Source organism: Olea europaea, chromosome 6 (assembly GCF_002742605.1).
Source record: "Olea europaea var. sylvestris chromosome 6, O_europaea_v1, whole genome shotgun sequence".
NCBI lineage: Eukaryota > Viridiplantae > Streptophyta > Magnoliopsida > Lamiales > Oleaceae > Olea > Olea europaea.
The window spans coordinates 25,517,589-25,538,953 of record NC_036242.1 but is presented as its reverse complement, the minus strand read 5'-3'; the positions used below and the strand labels follow the sequence as shown (position 1 = coordinate 25,538,953).

The following is a 21,365-nucleotide window of genomic DNA, read 5'->3' as shown; positions in this document are numbered from 1 at the left end:
GCCATACTTCACTCTTATTGTTTACAGTAGTGCAAAACAAAGACATGAAACTAGGAATGGAAAAATGCATAGGAAACAAACGTCCAACTTTAGGCCCATTTGCTAGTATCTTCCACGAATCCTAATCCTGTACAAGACAACCATCACGAGAAAATTGAACATCACAGTTATTATCAACCAGCTATTCGATAGAAATAAGATTACTAGAAAGTTCAGGAGATATAAGCACATCTTTGAATGAAGAATTAATGTCTCCAACTGCTTGAATATGTAACTGATTACCATTAGCAATCTGAATTTTAGATGATCCATGATATTTTTGAATAGTACGAAGAATGTCAGATGAACTAGTCATATGATTAGATGCACTAGAATCAACAAGCCAAGATAAACCATTACCTTGAAGTGGAACCAACTGTAATAATCATCTGTTGTACCATCTTTGGAGTAACTGCAGATGAATTATTCGTGGTGGAAGAAGTGGAACCAACTGTAGCTTGATAGGCATTAAATTGACGATTTTGTGGACGAGTAGGACATTCTTTGATTACATGTCCTGATTTCTTGCAGGAGTTGCAAGACTTCTTCACACAGTGAGCAGCAATATGTCCATGTTCTTTGCATTTAAAGCATTGAACTTTCCGCATATCTTGTCCATTGCCTTTCCTATGAGTGGCATAAGTAATTGTAGTTGGTATCAATTTGTCCTGCTGGAAAGTGGCTTGCGTGGCAATACATTGTTCTTCACGGAGTAACTCTCCAAAGCAAACATCCAGTGTAGGTAAAGGAACATGATTCATCAGATTTTAACGAGTGACCTCAAATTCAGCCCATAGTTTCATCAAAAACTGATCTCCTTTGCTTTGTTTATGAACCTTCTGAATAGTAGAGAGAGATTCTTCTAGTATCGGAGCATAAACCAGATCAATGAATTCCGTCCATAAGTTCTAAAACCGAGCAAAATAATCTTGAATAGAGAGATTGCCTTGATTATAACACGCTATTTCATATTCCAACTGAAAGCGTTGAGCAGTGCTGTCCATATTATACACATTCTTTAACTACTCCCATATCGATTTAGCAGTCTTGTACGGTCTCAGATTGAGAACAATTTGCTGATCAACACACCCCAAAATCCATGTCATTACTCTAGCATCTTTGATTTTCCACCGAGCTAATTTTGAAAGTTCAGTAGGAGTTGGGTCACTTCCATTTATATGACTCCATAGCTCTTTTCCCATAACAAACAGGCGAAATTGAAATTCCCAAGCTGAATAATTTTTGCCTATGAATTTCACACCAAATGAGTTGGAATTACTAGTAGCCATTTTAAAAAAATAACTCTATTAATTTGACTCATGCTTAATACACGAGTTCACACCAACAGTTTTAAAATAGTTCAATATCAAGGCCCAACAAAATAGTAGGAAGGTAATTTAAGTATGCTCAATAAGTAGCAAGCCCAATAGACTATATCAAGACCAATTAACCCAATCAAATGAATTAAAACCAAACAAAACACACCCAACAGGCAATAGAAGTACCTTCGGCCCAAACACTAAAACACAGCACCATCCAATTTGGCTACTTCAGCTCACCGAGAGCAAGAGAAGTCAACAGTACCTCAGGCGACGACCACTAGACTGTCCAGAGAAGTTGGTGTCGAAATTTGCCACACGACAACACACACAAGTCCAAAAGAGACGCAATTTTCTCGATACCACCAGTCACCCACCGACAACGTCCAAGAGATTCCTCTCTCCTTTGGCACAATCTCAAAGTTAAGCGCAGAGGTTGCATTCCCAACCGGTCAATGAAGCCATCAATGACAACTCACAACAAAGAAAGGAGTCCAAGTAATGACCAGCAACTACACCAAAGGGGAAAGCCATAATTGAAAATTCTTGAAGTTTCAGCGATGAACTCAAGATGTAGCTCTGATAACATGTCAACAAGGTTGAAATTGGATTGAATGATTTTCATTGACACCATTCCTCTATTTAAATAGAGGTACACTTCTTATTACAAGGCTGAATTTCAGCAATTATCTATACCTATTATGGAAGGTACCATTATATTTACAATCATGCCAACAATTATGCTTGTCTGTTCCTCCTTATTGACAAATTCTAGACTTTATACTCCTACTATATACATTACGTTTACTCCTAAATTAATGCAAATAGATCATAATAGGGTTATAAAAAAAGTTTATGCCTCATATTCGAAGCTCTCAGTGGAGGCCACGTCAAAGCCATGTGGAGGCATAAGAAAGGGAACAAGCCGCTCTTTGGCCAAATCACTGTCTTCATCCATAGTTCTTTGCCAAAACAATCTCTCTTTCCCGAAGCACTTTCTCTTCTGACCGAACCTTTGCATATTCGAATCTCCTCCTAAAATCGAGATGCTTATTGCCTTCAAAATGGATTCGACGAGTATATGTAGAAATGATTGATGTAACATTTATATATTGATGTAACACTTATATTAATAAGTGTTAGAAATTTCAGTCTAGAGTGCAGGGTGACTGACCCTCGTCAATGTAATTAATAGATAGCAGATAGTGATGAGAGGCTCCAATTGATGGAATGAGTCCACGTGGTTCTGATTCAATGGTGATCACATCGACTTTAACCCTATAATTAGCAACTCTTAAAACATGATAAGGGTTGAAAAAATTATATAAGAAATTTATATTTGAAATCAGAATTCTGTTTTGTTCATCTCTTGGTGTTTGAGTCTGGATTCATTTTATTTTGAGAGTTGTAAGTGATTGATCTTTGATTTTACAATTACCCTTGACCATATTGCCAGTGCTTGAATGTTTTCGTCTCATGTCATAGAACATTTCTCATGTACATTATCATTGCAATTTTACGATAACATTTTCTGCCAAAACTTGTTGGAATTTGCTTGTGTACACGAATGGGCTCGAGATCTGTAATCCATGTGGCCATTACAAAAAAGAGGTTAACAAATTACACTGTCTGTGGGATGTTTCATACAGTTAACCAAGAAAATCCTGTGAATCTTGTTCTAGGAGGATTTCTTACTTCTGGACAAAATGAGGTATTTTTGAAGAAAGAATCACTAAGAGGAACCATTTTTCTAATACACCATTATATCCCTTGAAAAAGGAAGTGTTAGTGAAATTCTATCATGAGTTTTTAACAATGAATAATTCGCACCTTGGAGGGCTATAGAATACCTTGATGAAAGGGAACCCTCACAAGTTGCCCCAACAACTCGCCATCGATTCCATCAGCTATATAGGATCAAAGAGGTGGGTATATAATTGCTGGCAAACTCATCAGGGAAGTGGAAACCATGGTTGTCAACAAAACATGGCCATGCATGAGATGATAAGGAGCATGCAAGGCTAGGGAGGATAACTAGTTCCTCCCTATGCAGCTCAGGGAAATGCATTCCATGATCCTTCGCAAGAAAACTACTACCCAGGTAAAGAAGAGATCCAAAGTCAAATGGCCGAGTATCGATAATACAATAGGGATGAATTCATTCAAGAAGGGAAGTCGAGGTGGATACATCCACCAACTAAGCTACTGATCATCCCCACGAGGTCCCATTTAATTTTTCTCCAAATTATAATCTGAAAGACATATCTCGAAGGTCAGTAAGTGTTTTCAATAGGCTTAGCCCACGGTTGCCTAGGAATAGGCAGACTTAACCTTCTACACTTAGAAATAGGTAGCAGAGACCACTTCAATTCGAAAGACAAAACGAACCAGTGAATGACGACCCTTCAAAACCTCCATCTAGAAATAGGCATAAGAGGAGAGCAGAACAGATGAAGATTCTAATGAACCACAAAGGTCCTAGATCTTGATGATAATGAGACAATCTCCCATTTTCACAAGGGATTAAGAACGCTTGGTCCTAAATTACTTTACGCTCCCAAACTCCCCAAATACAACAGGAGAGGTTATCTCTGCTTTGGGTGTCTTAGGTAATCCACCCTCTACTTTTTCTTCTTGGTTATTGGACTCTGGTACATCTAACCATATGACTCACGATCCTCAATTGCTTAGTAACCTTAGACCATATAATAGACCTTTCAATAGACACACTGTCGATGATAACACTATTCCTATCTCAACCGTGGGGGCATATCACCAGATTTGTCTAATGTTTTAGTATTTCCTAATTTATCAACTAATCTTCTATCTGTCAGGCAACTTGTTGATAATAATTGTACCGTCTCTTTTTTTTCTTTTGGTTGTCATATGGAGGATCAAGTGTCTGGAATGACGATCGTGAAGAGATCTAAGGAGGGACGTGATGCGGACATCCATTTACTATTTATTTTCTATTTAGACTATTAGTTATATTCTATTTGGATTATTATTTATGTTTCTGTTATTGTGCTTGTATAGTGGGTTTGGCCTAAACCCTTCTCTTTAAGGTTTTGTTTTGCTATTTATTTCTGTTTTGTTGCGCATTTGAGACAGTTGATGAATTGATGAATTAAAGAATAGAATTCTTGGGTCGTTGCCTATGGTTTCCTCCTTCTCCCCTTTCCCCTAATTTCTACTTCTCCGATTTTTTCATCCCATTCTCTCCGGTTTCTCCCTCTCTTCTTGCTTATTCTTTTTTTTTTAATTCGTCCTGCATCAAAGTGGTATCAGAGCTAAACTTAGGAAAACTTCTACGCAATCAGTTTAATTACAGACACCCATCGGCTGCAACTTTCACCAACCACCTACAAGTCAGCCACCACAACTAAGATTCAATCCACTACCAACCATAAACAAAGACCCTCTCGTATTAATCCATAGAAATGACAATCATCTGCAACGGCAATCACCCAAAACACCCAAACCTTTCCTCGACGCCCCGCCTATTACCAGTGACCACTCACGACCTTTCCCAAACTCTCACTACAACAATACAATCTGCCTTGTCCACTATCGATTTTAATCGAAACACCATCAGTTACCTATTCTCAACACAATCGGCCCTGTTCACAACACAATCACACCATCACCTGCAATTACTATTCTCGAAGAGCACTATCGTCAACAACCCTTGCTTCACATCCCAGCTGCCGACACCTAATAATTCACTATCCACATCTCTCCAAACCACATACACTGCCGTCAATAGTAACCGATTCAAGCCGTCACCACTACCATTACCAATTACGATACATAAGGCGCCAACTGCCACGACGCCACTCACGCACTTACCCAGCTAGCAACCCACCAGTCGACTCAGTCCTTTGTCGCCAGTCGACCCATGATTGGCTATATTGGACCTTATTCAATTTGTGTACACTGAAGATTGGGCCTCAATTGTTTATGTATATAGTGGAATCTGATTGGTAGTTTGGGCCTCAATTAGTGTCCCGTTTGTTTGGGCTTCAACTTGTAACCAATTTGCTTAAAGGGCATTGTTTGATTTTTTTTTAATAGTCTAAAAAAAAGTGAAAAAAAAAGAGAAAAGAAAAGAAAAAAAAGTAAAAAAATATATATTTATTTTTGACATTATTTGCACGTGGTTTTATTTTTTATTCCTGTTGATTGACACAGCCGCTCGGAAGATTCAGTCTTCGCTTCGCTAATGTAGTCATGTCTATCACGAGATTCATGATTACGGCATTGTTTGACTCTTGTACCTTTTTTTATTCCTGTTAATTTGACACAGCTACTTTAACGGACGAAAGGGAAGTTATTATTTTTATTTATCTTTGGTTTATATTACTGTTTCGTTTTAAAATTGCATCAATATTTTTGTGTGTTGCTGTTATTCCAGTTTTTACCTAAACTCATGTAATTGGACCCATTACCTTGTTAAATTTCACTTTTACCTCACTTATTTTACGTGATTAGGTCCTAACTAGTATTTGGCATTGCTTTACTATTTTACATAAACTCATGTAATTGGACCCATTACCTTCGTTAAATTTCACTTTTACCTCACTTATTTTACGTGATTAGGTCCTAACTAGTATTTGGCATTGCTTTACTATTTTACATAAACCAGCAGTATTAGCTTTCTATATTTAGATTTATTTAATCCCAAAATTTATTTAAAAAAAAGAAGAAGATAAAATGCTCAAATTGTTATTTTCCATTGCTTGCACTTTTGTTTATTGATCTCTCTATTGAACATCATTTAGTTGCTATTACAGTGCATATAGTTGCATAGTGGTTGTCCTCTCACTTCTAGTTCCAGTACCTGAAACATGGACCTCTCACGATTTGATGCACTTACTCGACAAATAGCTGTTATCCAAACTCAAATGACCACTAATCTTGAAAAGAGTAAGGCTCTATCTACTAATTTGAACAACTTTAAACAAATCCCTAGTTCAATCGACGTCCATAAATCTAAAGTGTCCCGTAATAGACATTATCATCATCAACATGGTGATCAAAAATGCTTTAGACATGATCGTAGGGGTAGGGATCAGGTTCGTGAGCGAGAAGGAGATAATTTTGAAATTTTTACTCAATGGAATGCCCTTAAACAAGGAAATCAACTAGTGACATAGTATATCATGCAATTGGAAGAATGTCGAACCAAATGTCATTTCATTGAGGATGAGACCACGAATTTGAGTAGGTTTAGCTAAGGTCTAAGAGATGATCTTAGGCGTGAGCTTTTCCTTCGAGGTGTCACTACTCTTGATCAAGCTTACTCTTTAACTCGAGATTATGAGTTAATTATTAGTACCCCATATGAAAAGCATGGTCATCGTCGTTCACCCATCCCATTAACTCCACCTCACCATAAGTCATCATAAAGTCTTCCTCGTCCAATGTTCCTCCCATTTGGAAAAATAATTGTAAAGGTCGTGATAGTCCAAAGCCTTCTTCTCCATATAGAAGGCGTATTGACAATCATCCTTCTGTTTCATTGGCTCCACTTCCTCCCGTTGAGTCCCTTTTAGGACCTCCCTCGCCTAATATTCTTCCAATCTTTGAAAATAAATGTAAAAAATTTTAAACTCCAAGGACTTCTTCTCATTTGCTGTGCATCACTTGTAAGGTCCTTGGCCACATTTCTTCCAAATGTCCTAATTGAACATTAGTCATAGAAGAACGAAAGAATGCAATAGATGAGATGTTAGAAGATCTAGTCTATGAACCTAAACTTAAAGATTTTGATGACTTGGATGATAGTGAGGACACTTCCTTAGGTAGAATCCAGACCCTTCCCGAGACTTTAGAAACTATAACCCTTGTTTCCGACAACTCTCGATCGCATGTTATATGTCATACCCTTACCCAACTCAAAGAGTTTGATGATTTCACTAGTCATCCTTGGAGAATCCAGTCGCCTGTGGTTAGCACTAAATCAAAATTCTCCACTACTGACCAACCTCAAACTGATGGTCAAGACAAAATTGCTAACCAAAGTCCTGGCAATTTATTACAGTCTCTAGTCCAGAAAAATCTTGGGAATTTGGACTTGATCCCTCCAATTGTTCAAATTACATATAACAATCCTGTGAAGTGGTCTTTAGGTCTAAATCCCTTTGAAGTTATTCATGGTTGTGAGCCTAGGAAACCTTTAGACCTTATTCCCATGTACCCACATGCTAGTGTGTTTATGACAGTTGAGGTAGTTGTATCACATTTTCATAACTTGCATATTGAAATCAATAAACAATTTGAAGCAAGTAACGCATTATATAAACCTCAAGCTAATTGGCATAAACAATATTTTGAATTTGATATTGGGGATTATGTTATATTGCAAGCTCGTAATGCTGGTCCTTTTAAAATTTTAAAGTATGTTGGTCTAAATGCATATGTCAATGACCTTTATAACCACCACCCTATTTTATTTGTTACGGACTTCGATGCTTACAAAGGCTATTTTAACCCCTCCGAGGACCCGTTTCTACCTCCACATGAGAATTCCCACACTGAATCTTTTGCTATGTCTACTTCAATCCCACCTATCATGGCACACAAAAATAAAATGGATGTTATTTTAGATGAACAGATTGTGTTGACCAATGATAGAGAGATTCAGCGCTTTCTTATTCGTTGGATGGATCGACTTGATTCTGACAATACATGGATTCCCAAAGAGAGACTTCAGCAGCCTAAGCCAAATTCATTAGAGCTTTATAAGAGTCAGCAAAATCCTCATTTGCCGAGGTTATCTTGGTCAGTTCATATTTTTATGGGTAATTTGCAATTGGCGTTGTCATCATTTGTGGAGTTTTGGTATTTGGTCATCAAGAAAGATCGTCCTCGGTGGCATGACTTGGAACCTTTAGCATCAGATTCATTGCAACATTTTGATTTATCCACTCGACGGGGTCGAGTTTTTCTCCCACCCCGAGAAAGTTGATGCGGACATTCATTTACTGTTTATTTTCTATTTGGACTATTAGTTATATTCTATTTGGATTATTATTTATGTTTCTGTTATTGGGCTTGTATAGTGGGTTTGACCCAAGCACTTCTCTTTAGGGTTTTGTTTTGCTATTTATTTCTGTTTTGTTGCGTATTGAGACAATTGATGAATTAAAGAATAGAATGCTTGGGTTGTTGCCTATGGCTTCCTCCTTCTCCCCTTTCCCCTGATTTCTACTTCTTCTCCGGTTTTCTCATCCCATTCTCTCCGATTTTTCCCTCTCTTCTTGTTTGTTCTTTCTTTTTTTAATTCATCCTGCATCAGGACGTCTTCCTATTTCACTGAAGTCTGTTCAATTTTCTTCTTTTGTTTGTAATTCTGCTACTTTAGATATTTTTGGTTGGTATAAGAAATTGGGTCATCCCAATTTACATGTGCTAAAACACTTGTTAAACTTGGGTTTGCTTGTAATAAAAATGTTGCTTTGGTTATCTCTCTTGATTATGCTTGATGTAGACTTGCTAAAAGTAAAGTTTGCCGTTCCTGTCTCATGGTTCTTGTACTTTACATATTTTCAATATTATTCATAGTGATATATGGGGTCTTATCCCTGTTGTATCTCATACTTATTATAAATATTTTGTTATTTTTATCGATGATTATAGTCGATTTACTTCAATTTATTTTCTTTGTGCAAAAAGTGAGGTCTTTTCTACTTTTCAAGCTTTTCTTGCTCTCATTGACAATCAATTTTCCTCTTCGATCAAAATCTTAAGATCTGATTTCGGGAGGTAAATATAGGTCTAGTGCTTTTCAATCATTCTTATAAAACAAAGGTATTATTTCTCAGCGATCTTGCCCTTTTACCCATCAACAAAACGGGGTGGCAAAATGCAAAAATCGTCAACTTCTTGATGTGGTTCACTTTTGATTGAGTCTTTAGTTCCCTCTCATTTTTGGTGGGAAACATTGTCTATTGTTGTGCATCTTATAAACAGATTACCTTCTCCAACTCTTAATAATGCTTCTCTATTTTATAAATTCTTTGGTCATCATCCCATATATTCTCATCTCTGTCCCTTTGGGTGTGTATATTTTGTTCATTTTTGGTCACATGAAAGGACAAAACTCATTCCTCAATCTATTAAGTGTGCCTTTCTGGGATATGGTGAGACTAAAAAAGGGTATGTCTGTTATGATCCTACATCACAAAGAATTCAAATTTCTCGTAATGTTATTCTTTTTGAAAAACAATCATTCTTTAATTGAGAAACCATGGTTTCCCCTCCTATGTTCTCTGTTTTGCCTGATTTCCCTTCAGAACCATCTCGGTTCAAGCCAGGCCTTATTTACACTCGTAAGCATGCTGCGCCTATTATTAGTCCGGATCTTCTTTCTCAGACAATGGTCCTTCCAAGCCTCTCTGATCCTCCGTCTACGATGCCAAATCCTGCGCCTGATGATCTCTCACCTCCTGTCCTTCTTCGTCATACTTCTCGCGTTTCTCAACCACTAGATAGGTATGATTTTTCCTCCCATTGCTCTATGTCTGCTACACTTAATTCGGTTTCTATTCCTTCCTCCTATAAATACGTTATAGAACATGAATGTTGGCAACGGGCTATGAAAGAAGAACTCGAGGCACTTGAGGCCAACTAGACCAGGATATTGTGCTATGTTCACAAACTGTGAAACCCATTAGAAGTAAATGGGTATATTCTATTAAACTTCGTTCTGATGGTTCTCTTGAGTGCTATAAGGCTCGATTAGTTACTTTAGGTAATCATCAGGAGTATAGAATAGATTATGATGAGATATTTGCTCTTGTGGCCACAATGACCACTGTTCGTCTCTTGTTAGGTTCCCAGTTATGGTCTTTACATCAAATGGATGTGAAGAACGCATTTCTATACAGAGACCTCAAGGAGGACATATATATGAAACTTTCATCTGGTATGCATCTTTCCTCAATTGATTTTGTCAGTAAACTAAAACGCTCTTTGTATGGTCTTAAGCAGGCTACTCGTGCTTGGTTTGACAAGTTTCGTTGCACTCTTTTGGATTTCTCTTTTACTTAGAGCCAGTATGCCGCATCTCTGTTTTTCACAAAAGTACCGCTGGCATTGTTTTTTTGTTGGTATATGTGGATGATATTATTATCTCTAGATCTTATCACAGTCTTATTTAGAAACTTTAGCAACATCTTTACTCAATTTTTCATATGAAAGACCTTGGTCAACTTACTTTCTTGGCTTAGAGGTATATACTATAACGCCCCGACCCCTAGTGGACCGGAACGCTACTTACTTTACTTAGCTTAACCGGTGATTTAGTAACAAGTGTATACGTTTTAGCGGAAGCCTACATCTTCGGATAATAATTTAAATAGCAATACTTCAAATACTTTAAACAAAAACACTGAATTATTTTTCAAAACAACAAAATGTAATTTATTTGAAGAAAACATAACTTGTTCTCGTATTCTGCGTTATTCAAAACTTTAAAGAAATAACATTGGAAAACATTTCATAAAAATAAATCCAAATCAGTTATTCACCGGATTTCCATGGGTTCGTTGCATCACTCTCCAGCTTCTCCTCCATCCATGCCCGAGGTAGAATTCCTTCAATCTGTAGAGATGGAATTAAACCCGTGAGTTGAAAAACTCAATAGGTGTCATAGGTGCATTCGTGATCAAGTTATACATTTCAAAACATTAACTTTATAACTTTTCATACATGCCGTACCCGGAGGCACCATTTGACATGAAGGGTATGCCGTATCCGAGGGTACCATTTGACATGTGAACATTTCTTCAACATAGAGGGTTATGCCGTACCGGAGTACCATTTGACATACAACTATTAACACAGAGGGATATGCCGTACCGGAGTACCATTTGACATACAGACATTAACATGAATCGAAACTTATAACTTAACACGATTAAACACATTGCACCTCTACCTACCTTGATTGATGCTTTTGAAACTTTAAAAACTTGAATTGAAAATTTCGATGAAACTTAGATGTTGAAAGAAATGTACTCCTTGGATGTTTGAAAACCGTTGAGAATTGATGCTTGAAAACACTTCTTAAATTTCTAGAAAAAATAATTTTCCTCCCTTTCTTTTTCTCTCTTGGAAACTCTTTCTTTAGTATGTAAAAGCTCTTACTTTTAGTGTGAGAAAAAATGAGTGAAATGAGGTCTCTATTTATAGGTAAATATCCCATAACTTAAAGCAAATAAAGGGTCAAATTTCATTTAAGAGAGAAAACATAGGTGTCATTTAAGTTTGAGGTTAAATGCTTCAATTTAGTGGGGTTTTTATTACCAAAAATGTGGGTGGCCCTTTGAGAAAATAATTGATGAAAATAAATATTTAAATTCTAGAGAAAAATAAGAATTTTCATTTCAGGCAGTTTCGGTCGACCGGTTGTAGTCCGGTTGACACTGCATAGCTTTCAGTGTTTTTAACATAACTTCTTCTCCCGATATCTGATTGAGGTAATTCAAGGTGCGTTGGAAAGCTAACTCAAAGAGCTACAACTTTTATTTAGATATCATTTTTCAAATCGAATGTTTCCTATGTCGAAAATGGATCTCAAATGAGACTAAAAATCTGAAATATACTTTAGTCATCTAATATTCATGTCTTAGTGCCACTAAGGTGTCTAGAATTATTTGGGGTTCTACATCCCCCACACCTTAATTAAAATTTCGTCCTCAAGATTTACTTTCTGATTGGGCGAATAGTGTTGGATACTTGTCTTTAGCTTCTTCTTCTTTTTCCCAAGTGGCTTCTTCTACGTTATGATGATTCCACTGTATCTTAATCAGCTGAATCTCTTTATTCCTTAGTTTATGCAACTTTCAATCCAATATCTTGATCGGTAGTTCCTCGTACGACAAATCTTTATGTACTTCCAAGGTTTGATAACTCATTACATGATTAGGATTATGTACATACTTCTTTATCATCGATATATGGAACATATTGTGCACTGCCGATAATTCAGGTGGCAAAGCTAGTCGGTAAGCCACATTTCTGACTCTATCAAGTATCTCGAAAGGCTCGATATACCGGGGTCGTAGCTTACCTTTCTTTCCAAATCTAAGTACACCTTTCATCGGTGCTACTTTCAGAAATACTTTATCCCCAACTTGGAATTCTAAATCCTTCCTCCTTGTATTTGCATAGCTCTTTTGTCGATCCTATACTGCCTTTATTCTTGCACGAATTTTATCGATTACCTGGACCGTTCTTTCAACTATTTCTGGTCCTAAAACTCTTTTCTCTCTGACTTCATCCCAATGAACAGGGGATCTATATCTTCTACCATAGAGAGCTTCGTATGGTGCCATTCCAATAGTTGCTTGGAAACTGTTATTATAAGCGAACTCTACTACAGGTAAGTATGACTCCCAATTACCTCCTAGATTCAAAACACATGTTCTCAGCATGTCTTCCAAAGTTTGGATGGTCCTTTCAGACTGACCATCGGACTGAGGGTGATATGTTGTACTAAAGTTCAGCTTCGTTCTCATAGCTCCTTGTAGACTTTTCCAAAATTTGGACGTGAACTTTGGGTCTCTGTCAGACACAATGGATACAGGTACACCGTGTAATCTCACAACCTCTTTAATGTACAACTGTGCCAATTGGTTTAAACTGAATGTCATTTTCACTAGAAGAAAATGAGCTGACTTCGTTAGTCGATCCACTACTACCCATATAGCATTATTTCCTCTTGCTGACTTCGGGAATCCAACCACAAAGTCCATCGTGATATTTTCCCATTTCCATTCAGGTATATCTAGTGGATTTAACAATCCAGCTGGTTTTTGGTGTTCTGCCTTAACCTGTTGACATATCATACACTTCTGCACGTACAGCCCTATGCTTCTTTTCATATTTCTCCACCAAAATATATCTCGAAGACCTCGATACATTTTCGTACCACCGGGATGTGCGGTGTACAGGGTGGAATAAGCTTCTTTTAATATCTCGTTTCTCAAGGCTTCATCCTTAGGCAAGCAAATTCTTCCTCTAAATATCAGTGCCTGATCGTTAGTTATTCCAAAGTCCTTTTTCTTATCGGTACCAACTTCATTCTTAATCTTCTGCAAAAATGAGCATTTATTTTGTGCTTCTATAATTCGATCTCTAAGAGTAGGTCGAATTATTAAAGGTGTTAGACGAGCAGTGACTTATCCTGGTGTGGTAACCACTTCGATCTGCAACTTTTCCAAGTCCTTGACTAACTCCACTTTAGAGGTGGGTAGTGACGTCAATTGTCCCATTGATTTTCTATTTAGAGCGTCGGCCATAACATTAGCCTTACCCGGGTGGTAGTGAATAGTGCAGTCGTAATCGTTCACCAATTCCAACCATCGTCTTTGTCGCATATTCAATTCCTTCTGTGTGAAGAAATACTTGAGACTTTTGTGATCTGTGTAGATATCACACTTCCGTCCATACAAGTAGTGTCGCCATATCTTCAAAGCGTGTACTACCGCTGCAAGTTCTAAATCATGTGTCGGGTAGTTCTGCTCATGTTTCTTCAATTATCTTGAAGTATAGGCTATCACTTTTCCATTCTGCATTAGTACACATCCCAATCCTCGCTTGGATGCGTCGCTGTATATAACAAACCCTTCCGTACCTTCATGTATTGTTAATACAGGTGCTGATATCAACTTCTGCTTAAGTTCTTGGAAACTTTGTTCGCATTTTTCCGTCCATTGCAATTTTACTCCCTTCCTTGTAAGCTGCGTCATTGGTCCAGCTATTTTGGAGAATCCTTCTATGAATCTCCTATAATATCCAGCCAATCCTAGAAAACTCCGTACTTCGCCAGCATTTGTTGGTGTTTTCCAGTTGGTTACTGCTTCTACTTTTGCTGGATCTACTTCAATCCCTTGGGCAGTAACTACATGTCCAAGAAATTCAACTCGTTCAAGCCAAAACTCGCACTTCTTGAATTTGGCATACAGCTTCTCCTTGCGTAATACCTCTAAGGCTATTTTCAAGTGCTCTTCATGTTGCTCCTTACTCTTGGAATATATCAGAATGTCATCGATGAAGACTATGACAAACTTATCCAAATATTGATGAAACACTCGATTTATCAGGTCCATGAACACTGCAGGTGCATTGGTTAGCCCAAACAGCATCACCGAAAACTTGTAGTGTCCATATCGAGTTCTAAAAACTATCTTAGGTATATCCTTTGTCTCTACTTTTAGTTGATGGTATCCCGATCGTAAGTCGATCTTGAAAAATACCTTAGCTCCTTTCAATTGATCTAACAGATCCTCGATCCTCGGGAGTGGGTACTTATTCTTGATGGTTAATCGATTTATCTCCCTATAATCGATGCTCATCGCCATGCTTACATCTTTCTTCTTTACAAACAACACTGGCGCACCCCATGGAGATACGCTTGGTCGTATGAAGCCCATATCTAGGAGTTTTTGCAATTGCTTCTTTAATTCTTGTAGTTCCTTTGGGGCCATTCGGTATGGGGCCTTAGATGCTGGTGCCGCCTCGGGAATTAGGTCTATGGTGAATTCCACTTGTCTATCGGGTGGAATATTAGATAGATCTTCTGGAAACACATCTACGAATTCCCGTACTACTGGTACATCTTCAACCCTTATCGTCTCTTGTCTCCCTCCTGAGATACTTACTAGATATCCTTGACATGTTTATTTCCTCAACATCTTCTCAGCTTGTAAAGTCGATACTAGTCGAATAACGGGTTTCGTCTTCATTCCAAGGAACGAAAATGGTTCCTCTCCTGGTTTTTGAAATGATACTTCCATTTCCTTACATCGGATGGTGGCGTAATTACAACTTAACCAATTCATACCTAGTATTACATCAAAATCATTCATTTCTATCATGTATAGGTTCGCTTCCATTGGTTTTCCCTCAACTTCGATACTTACTGACTTGGCTATTCTATCAGTATTCAAAGGGTTGCCCGAAGGAATGCTAACTTCTAATATACCTTCCGACTTATCACAGGTAATACTAGATTTAGCCATAAAAGTTGTTGAAGCAAAGGAGTGTGTAGCTCCTGAATCAAACAATACATAAGCATGTGTATTGGCTATCAGTAGAGTACCTGCTATGACATTAGAGTTTTCCTCTGCATCCTGTTGAGTCAATGCAAAAACTCGTGCTTTCCCTTTCTGGTTCTGGTCGCTGCTATCATCCTTCTTCTGGGCATGTGTGGGACAACCCCTAATGATATGTCCTGGCATGCCATATCGAAAACAGACATTTTTCCCTTGTAAGCACTCGCCACGATGTGTCCTTCCACACTTAGAACAGGGCGCAATAATCGGCATAATGCTTTTGCTGGCATTAGCTCCGCCATTAGCTTTCTTGTCCTGCCACTTGCCTTTTCCCTTGTCCTGGCCATTCCATTTCCTTTTTCCCATGTTACCATTGTCCGGTTGATTGAACAGTTGACCATGTTGTTCGGCGCTAGTCTTCTGGTATCAAATAGCATGAGCTCTTTCCAGAATTTCACGGTATGTGGTGGAGAGATGGGACATAAGTATCATGCTTATATCCGAGTTCAGCCCTTGTTCAGACCTTCGTACCTTCTTATCCTCTGTATCCACTAGATGTGGAGCATACCTTAAAAGTTGATCAAACTTCCTCTCATACTCAGTCAGGGACATAGTCTTTTGCTTGAGTTGGAGGAATTCACTTTCTTTGTGATCCCTCAAGGACTGGGGAAAGTACTTGTCCATTACTTCCCCTTTGAATTGCTCCCAAGTCAATTCTGCTTGTTGCTCAGGGGTTCTTGTCCTTGACATTGAGTCCCACCAGTGACTTGCATCACTGGAGAACATGAACTCAGCACACTGGACTTTCTGAGCGTCCGTGCACCCTATCAACCGGAATATACACTCCAACTTGTGAAGCCACTCCTTGGCTGCAAGTGGATCAGCTGCTCCGTTGAAGGTAGGGGGCTTGTGCCTTCAAAATTGCTCGACCACTGAAGTATGGTTTGGAACATTAGGAACTAGTGGTAGGAGTTGAGCTTGGTTCGGGTTTTGCCTGCCTAGGTCTTGAACCGCTTGGAGGAGGTCTCTTATCAAGTTTTGGTTTGCGCGGGCCATTTCCTTTAGACAAAACATATGGTTCTTATTAGTTTCATTCTTCGAATACTAAAGCAAAGAAGATAGTATTTTATTTCTTGACATAAGGGAAGCTATTACAAGGATTTAATCTAATCCCTATAAGTTCTACGGATCTTCTTTGGTGGAGCTTCATCTTCGGAAGAGTCTTCCGCCTCAGGTCTGGACTCTATGTCCATCTCAACCTGTGGCTCAAGCTCAGGATCATTCTCTAAATCATCCTCGGGTTCTTCTTCGGGATCTTCTTCCTCAGCCAAAGGTTCCTCCTCAGGCTCCTTATGGATTACATCATCCCACAAATCAATCAGGGCATGGCAATACCTCTCAAACTCGAACAGGTTTGGGTTGCCTTCTAACATTTCATCTCTAACCGTGACTCCCATATCTCCCCATTGATTTGGGAGGGAGTGTGTGAGGTTATTTATGGTCTCAATATGCGTGATCTCCATTCCAGCATTAACCGTCGTTATGCATCTCTCATAGATGTCATACACATATTCGCTAAGCGGTCGGGTTGGATCAGTTACATAGTTTTCATAGGAATGAATACCAATTCTACGGTTCAATACTTCTCTATATGCCCTAGCCGTTCTAGGAGCCATATATGTTGCATTTTCACATACATCATACTTTTTCTTTGCTTAAAGAAAACATGCAAATATTTAAACTTTCATATCATGCAATTCCCTTTAAGCCCTTAACTTTTGCCCAAGTCCATTACATATCTTTAAATAACACATCTCTAAATCATATCAAAGTATCATAACATAAACATAATCATTAACTTTAAACATGAACATACCTGGGCCATAGGATGAGATTGATGGATTGATGCACGATGTCATGGAATACCTTAAACTTTTCATTTTCCTTTTGTTTTTAAAAAAAAGCATACTTGGTCTATAGGACCGGCTAAACCTTGCTCTGATACCACACTATAACGCCCCGACCCCTAGTGGATCGGAACGCTACTTACTTTATTTAGCTTAATCGGTGGTTTAGTAACAAACTACAATCACTGGCTCTGATACCATATTGAATGAGAGAGAATATTGTAGAAATAATTCTCATTAATTCATCTCATAGGTACATAGTAGTATTCATATTTACAGCAAGGAAAATAAAGTAGGAAGGAAGAATAAAGTAAGAAAGGAAAAATTATATACTGACTTTAAGGAAACTAAATCTACTAGAGTTTGGCAGATTTGGAAGCTTTCCGAAAGATTGATCCTTGATTTTACAATTACCCTTAATCATATTGTCGGTGCTTGAACGTTTTCGTCTCGTGTCATACATCATCTCTCACGTCCATTATCATCGTGATTTTATGACCATATTTACTGTCAAAATGTGCCGGAATTCCCTCATTTGTATACGAGTGGGTCTGATATTTGTTCTCTGCATGGCCATTACAGAAAACGGAGTTACAAAAAATATAGGATATGTTGATTCATGGGTTCAAATTATTTTGCACTGTTGAAAATTTTCTTATGTTTTTTCTGCTGGAAATGTTGCTCTTGAGCATCCATGAGTGCAATAGTTATGGTATTTGGTATTTTCTATATTAATCTTGTTCACTTTCCATAAGGAGTCAATTAAAAAGTGCAAAACAGTAGTCGATATGGTTTTCTTGATTATATGCCTTTATTTTAACAAAGAAACTTAAAAAGATGAACAGGATTCTGTTTATTTATTATAGGTGTCTTTGTCTTATAAACCAGAGCTTGTGGTAGTGCTCTCATCTGTGCTTATGTCATGTACATACACTATGCAACCTAATCTACCTTTAAAAATCATACCTAACTTCACTGTAACACAATGCTTTTAGTTTGAAAATAGAAAAACCACGGTTAAAAATTCTAAGTTGCAGTTATAAATATTTTTATTTCCTTTTCTTTTATGTTCACTGTTTGTCTACTTTCTGGTTTCTGTATTTTTTATAGGCATTATGACAAGAAGGCCTCTAGTATTGCAGCTGCACCAGATAGAGCCAGGGCAAGAAGATTATGCACAGTTTCTTCATACTGGAAAGAGAAAATTTGTTGATTTTTGTAAGTTGTAGAGAATATTCAATTTTGTATATTTGGAAAGAGGTTCCATTGGATAAAATATTGTATTTTATATTGTCTTACCTCCATGTTCCACCATTCATTGTTTCCGATTGGATGTCAATGATATTTCCTTTTGTTTTATGGCAGCATATTCAGAACAATGCTTCCTTTACATAGTCAATTTTTTTTTCTTCCCTTTCTCAAAATAATTTTTTTACGAATTTTTGATTTATTTCTTTATGGTCATATGAAGCTATGGTACGTTCAGAGATTCAAGAAGAAACAAACAGGGTCACTGGGAAGACGAACCAAATTTCTCCTCTTCCTATTAATCTAAGTATTTATTCTGAAAATGGTATGTTTTCTACCTTTATTAATGTCCAATCCATGTAGAAATAAGACTAAACAAGTAGTTAACTATAGACGTGCAACCATTCCGTAGTATTAAAGAAAGTTGTCCTAGTGTTTCAAGTTTTGTCTTTTCTCTTGATAGAAGCTGTGAGACATGTTCCTTTCATCGACCTTAAGCTCAATGCTTGTTGGGTTCTAACCGATGCTGTTCTTACATTTTTATTGGCATTTTCATGTATTTCCTGCTTCATATTTTCGCTGATGTCTAGTGGTTTGTCATTTTTGACAGTCGTCAATTTGACTTTGGTGGATTTACCTGGTTTAACAAAGGTTGCTGTGGGTATGTTTCTCCATTTCATCATATAGATTGATTTAACTCTGTTACGTGTTATGATATTTGCTTAAACCTTTTTTGATTATTAACAGAGGGCCAGCAAGAGAATATCATTCAAGAAATTGAAAACCTGGTTCGTTCATACGTGGAGAAGGTATTTATAAGTACTATGTACTACATTCACAAGTAAAAACAACTTTCAACCGCATATGTAAACATGTGCAAGTGCACCATGGACTAGACCTGCTATTAACTGTTCCATGTAAAAGTTTTTCCCTACATCTAGTGCTAAGAAGCTCTAGGAGATCTCACTTCAAGCTTCTTTTGGATGCCAACTTGTAAAATTTCATCTTCGGCATGGTGTATGAATTAGACTAAAAGGTTGCTGTGATAGAGTAATGCACTTCTCATTCTTCTATTCAGCTCATCTCATCCGCAAGAAATATTGATCGGTTTTGGAGAAAAGTAACTATTCTATGTATTTCAAAGTTCGGTAACGGTTATATGGTTTTGATTTGTAGCCAACTTGCGTCATTTTAGCCATAACTCCAGCCAATCAAGATGTTGCAACCTCTGATGCCATTAAGTTAGCTCGAGAAGTTGATCCAACTGGTATTTCTCCAGAAGAATTTATGCTGGCCCAATATATTATGTTGAGTTATGATAGTATTGTGGCACAACATCATTTGATATCATTCTCTTTCTAGGCGAACGGACATTTGGTGTGTTGACGAAGCTTGATTTGATGGACTGCGGTACAAACGCTTTGGAGGTAAGTTCTCCAACTTTGTCTCTGAAAATTATGCTTAGAAAAATGGATTAGGTTCTGTGGTGGAATGTTTAGCAAAGGTTGGAGAACAAGAGTGAATCATGACACCTATATACAGTCACATAATGGCGTATCTAATATGTTTTAATGTTGAAGGTTCTTGAGGGAAGATCTTTCCGGATGAAACATCCCTGGATAGGAATTGTGAACCGTTCTCAGGCTGACATTAACAGAAATGTTGATATGATTGCTGCAAGGCGCCAGGAGCATGAATTCTTTGCCACAAGCCCTGACTACAGCCACTTAGCAAACAGAATGGGTTCTAATTATTTAGCCAAATCTCTTTCAAAGGTAAAGTTACCACTCGCTTATGATCAGAGTTGACATATTTTTTAATTTTTCATTTCCTGGTTTTCATTTTTTAAGTATAATTACTTTTGCTTCTAGCACCTTGAATCAGTAATTAAGGCTCGCATACCTGCTATTGTGTCTTTGATCGACAAAAGCATTGATAAACTTGAAGCGGAGCTGAAACACCTCGGCAGTCCAGTTGATATTGATGCAGGGGTTAGAATTCTTAACTATCTTCATTCTATGGCTTTGGTTGATGTGCACCAAACTTCGTTAGGGTGCTCATGGATTCTTTACTATTTGACTAAACAGGCACAGTTATATACCATTTTGGAGCTCTGCCGCGCATTTGATCGGATATTTAAGGAGCATCTTGATGGAGGGTAATTATCCGTATTTAAACCCTGTTTGGCTTTCATTATTTCATATTATAATTTTTCTCTCTTATTTTCAACTATACAATCTTTCATAAAATAATATTACACGTAAATTAAAAACTTTTATTTCTTTTTCAACCACATTATCCAAAAAATCCTATTCCAAAAATTATAATACCACATAATGGTTGTTGCTCTTTGTGACGCTGCCTTATCAGGATACTCTTTAGTCCTTGTTTGACAATTATTCTTTCAAAAATTTTTCTTCTCATAATTATTTTCAATCACATTCTTATAATAAAATATTTTTCACTTGAACCCAGACATTTTTTTACTTTTGAAATATTCATTCTTTACAAATTTACCATTCAATAACCCATTTTACAGAAAAATGGCTGTCAAACAAGAGCTTAGTTCCTATTAAAATTATAATTCGTTTTTTTCTTTTTTCTTATTAACCATACATTTTCAAATAAAATAATACTATACGTAATTCCAAAAGCTTTTCTTCTTTTTTTTTTTTTAAGCCTAGTTTGGCTCCTATTATTTGAAATTTTAATAACCGGAATAGTTTTTTCTTGAAGAATGTATGTTTAGCTCCTGTTTGGCCCCATTAAAATTATAATTCATTTTTTTT

General features: G+C 37.3%; 1 protein-coding gene across 1 annotated transcript in view; it reads left to right on the top strand.

Moving 5' to 3' along the window:
• Positions 1-21,365, top strand: part of LOC111395317 (dynamin-related protein 1E-like) — a 38,699-nt gene that overhangs the window by 14,587 nt on the left and 2,747 nt on the right. The window contains exons 3-12 of the mRNA XM_023021299.1: positions 18,439-18,546; positions 18,800-18,901; positions 19,187-19,237; positions 19,324-19,385; positions 19,753-19,843; positions 19,939-20,003; positions 20,157-20,351; positions 20,448-20,567; positions 20,664-20,734; positions 21,300-21,315. Coding sequence (XP_022877067.1) covers positions 18,439-18,546; positions 18,800-18,901; positions 19,187-19,237; positions 19,324-19,385; positions 19,753-19,843; positions 19,939-20,003; positions 20,157-20,351; positions 20,448-20,567; positions 20,664-20,734; positions 21,300-21,315 — 881 coding nt within the window. The remainder of the gene's footprint in view (positions 1-18,438; positions 18,547-18,799; positions 18,902-19,186; positions 19,238-19,323; positions 19,386-19,752; positions 19,844-19,938; positions 20,004-20,156; positions 20,352-20,447; positions 20,568-20,663; positions 20,735-21,299; positions 21,316-21,365) is intronic.